Source organism: Globicephala melas, chromosome 15 (genome assembly GCF_963455315.2).
Source record: "Globicephala melas chromosome 15, mGloMel1.2, whole genome shotgun sequence".
In the NCBI taxonomy this organism is placed as follows: domain Eukaryota; kingdom Metazoa; phylum Chordata; class Mammalia; order Artiodactyla; family Delphinidae; genus Globicephala; species Globicephala melas.
Window position 1 is genome coordinate 80,124,222 of NC_083328.1, and position 2,556 is coordinate 80,126,777.

The window sequence follows — 2,556 nt, forward strand, 5'->3', positions numbered from 1 at the left end:
TCTCTTTCCAAGCCCTGGAACCCGTCCTGCTGTCACTCAGAGAGGCACCCGATGCTCAGTGGTCATTTCGCTGCGCTGAAGATTAAGTAGGAATTGTTTGCCTCCAGCCAACGTATAAAACCTGAGTGTTCACCCTTCACTGCTAACAACAGGTACCACAGCCTCTGTCTTGCTATGAAAACCGCCATAACTAGCAGCCAGTGGCTGTTTTTTTATTCCCAGGTGGGGATGTGAGAGGGGCTAAGAGGGAGAAAAAAGGAAGGAAGGTAAGAAGGGAGGGAGATACGACAGAGTATCTATAAAACTGTTTGTCCTGGAGAAGCAGAGGAAAGTTCTCTGTACGTCTCCAAGCTGACTTTCTCTCTCTCCCTCCCTTCATCCTTTGATTCTGCAGAAGAACAAAATCTAAGTCTAGACTGGACAAGCATCCGAAACAAGGATCTAGAGGGAGATTTCTTTCCTTTCCTGTACTCAGCAGCAGAAGCCGCAGCCTCCGGACCCTGCTGGAGCCCCGGCTCCGATCAGCCGTCTGTTGGCAATGAATGCTTCGAGCTGCCTGCTCTCTGCTCAACCAACGTTGCCTAATGGCTCAGAGCACCTTTCCTTCAGCAACCAGAGCGGCAAGAGCTTCTGCGAGCAGGTTTTCATCAAGCCTGAGGTCTTTCTGGCTCTGGGCATCATCAGCTTGATGGAGAACATCCTGGTCGTCCTGGCCGTGGTCAGGAACAGCAACCTGCACTCTCCCATGTACTTCTTCCTCTGCAGCCTGGCCGTGGCCGACATGCTGGTGAGCGTGTCCAACGCCCTGGAGACCATCATGATCGCCATCGTCAACAGCGACTACCTGACCTTCGAGGACCAGTTCCTGCAGCACATGGACAACGTCTTCGACTCCATGATCTGCATCTCCCTGGTGGCCTCCATCTGCAACCTCCTGGCCATCGCCGTCGACAGGTACACCAGCATCTTCTACGCGCTCCGCTACCACAGCATCATGACCGTGAGGAAGGCGCTAGGCCTGATCGCGGCCATCTGGCTATGCTGTGGCGTCTGCGGCGTGGTGTTCATCGTCTACTCTGAGAGCAAGATGGTCATCGTGTGCCTCGTCACCATGTTCCTCGCCATGCTGCTCCTCATGGGCACCCTCTACGTGCACATGTTCCTCTTTGCCCGGCTGCACGTCAAGCGCATCGCGGCACTGCCACCCGCCGCTGGGGTGGCGCCGCAGCAGCACTCGTGCATGAGGGGGGCCGTCACCATCACCATCCTGCTGGGGGTGTTCATCTTCTGCTGGGCCCCCTTCTTTCTCCATCTCATCTTCATCATAACCTGCCCCACCAACCCCTACTGCGTCTGCTACACGGCCCACTTCAACACCTACCTGGTCCTCATAATGTGCAACTCCGTCATCGACCCCCTGATCTACGCCTTCCGCAGCCTGGAGCTGCGCAACACCTTCAAGGAGATTCTCTGCAGCTGCAACGGCATGAGCGTTGGATAGGATGCAGGACCATAGGAAGGGGTATCGGTCTGATCACTTTTGACCCTGCATCCAGCCAAAGTGTTCAAAAAGAAGGGGAAAAAATACTTAAAAGACTTGAAAATGTGTTAACAGTCATGGTCGTTTGTGTCTTTTTGTTGTTGTTGTTGTTCTGGGGGTTTGGGGGGCGTTTTTCTGGCCGTTCCAGGTCTTAGTTGCGGCAGGCAGGATCCTTGTTGCAGCATGCCAACTCTTCATTGCGGCATGTGGGGTCTGGTTCCCCGACCAGGGATTGAACCCGGATCCCCTGCACGGGGAGCACAAAGTCTTAGCCACTGGACCACCAGGGGAGTCCCAGCGCGTCTTTTGTTTTTTAGCTTGCAGAAAGCCTTTTGAAAGGAGAAAATGGTCTATAACAGGCTCTCTGAAAGGATGCCAATGTGGGTTAAGTCACAAACTCTGATTTCCCGAATAGTCACTGGGGGAAATCCGCGAAGGCTGCTCTGGGCGCTTTCTGCATTCATCTTCATGCACCCAGGGTCTGTGACGCCTGCCTGCACCCTGCTTCCCACCCATGCCTTCATGCTTCAGGTCAGACTGAAGGATTCTCAGTAACAGTAAGGGTGGTTTGAACCTCTCCCAAGCAAACCTGTTACAGCTACTAACCTGGCTTTGCTCTCAGTTCATACGGGACTGGGTTTCTAGTCTACTACTCTATTTACGGTAAAGACAATTTCCTAAAAACAACAAACTCTGTGGAAGAAGTAATGTAATGTTATGCTGTTTGCCCCTCTTCTTGACCATACCCCACACCAGCCTCCACCCCCTGCAAACAGCATGGGGATGTAACCCACTTCTATTTTTGTTGTTACTGTTGTTCTTGTTGGGTTTTTATACATTCAACATAGGGCAGTTTTCAAAATAATGAAGGAGAGATAAAGTGCTTTGGAAAATCAGGACATACCTGTGTACAAAGTATTTTGATACCTTGCTATTTTAAAGTATACATTTCCCTATTTTAAAAAAAGCAATTTTTCCTACTATTCCTCTTCTGTCTTTAAAACAAGAGAGGCAAT

At 51.3% G+C, this 2,556-nt stretch overlaps 1 protein-coding gene across 1 annotated transcript; it reads left to right on the forward strand.

Annotated features, from left to right (window-relative positions):
* The first annotated feature begins 429 nt into the window (after positions 1 to 429).
* Positions 430 to 1,501, forward strand: MC3R (melanocortin 3 receptor). The gene has a single exon (XM_030839005.2). It carries the CDS (start codon positions 539 to 541, stop codon positions 1,499 to 1,501), a length of 963 nt encoding a protein of 320 aa, XP_030694865.1. The 5' UTR covers positions 430 to 538.
* Positions 1,502 to 2,556: the final 1,055 nt, after the last annotated feature.

What these genes read in the sequence shown, in the direction of transcription:
- MC3R (XM_030839005.2), top strand. Translation starts at nt 539, where the DNA reads ATGAATGCTTCGAGCTGCCTGCTCTCTGCTCAACCAACGTTGCCTAAT.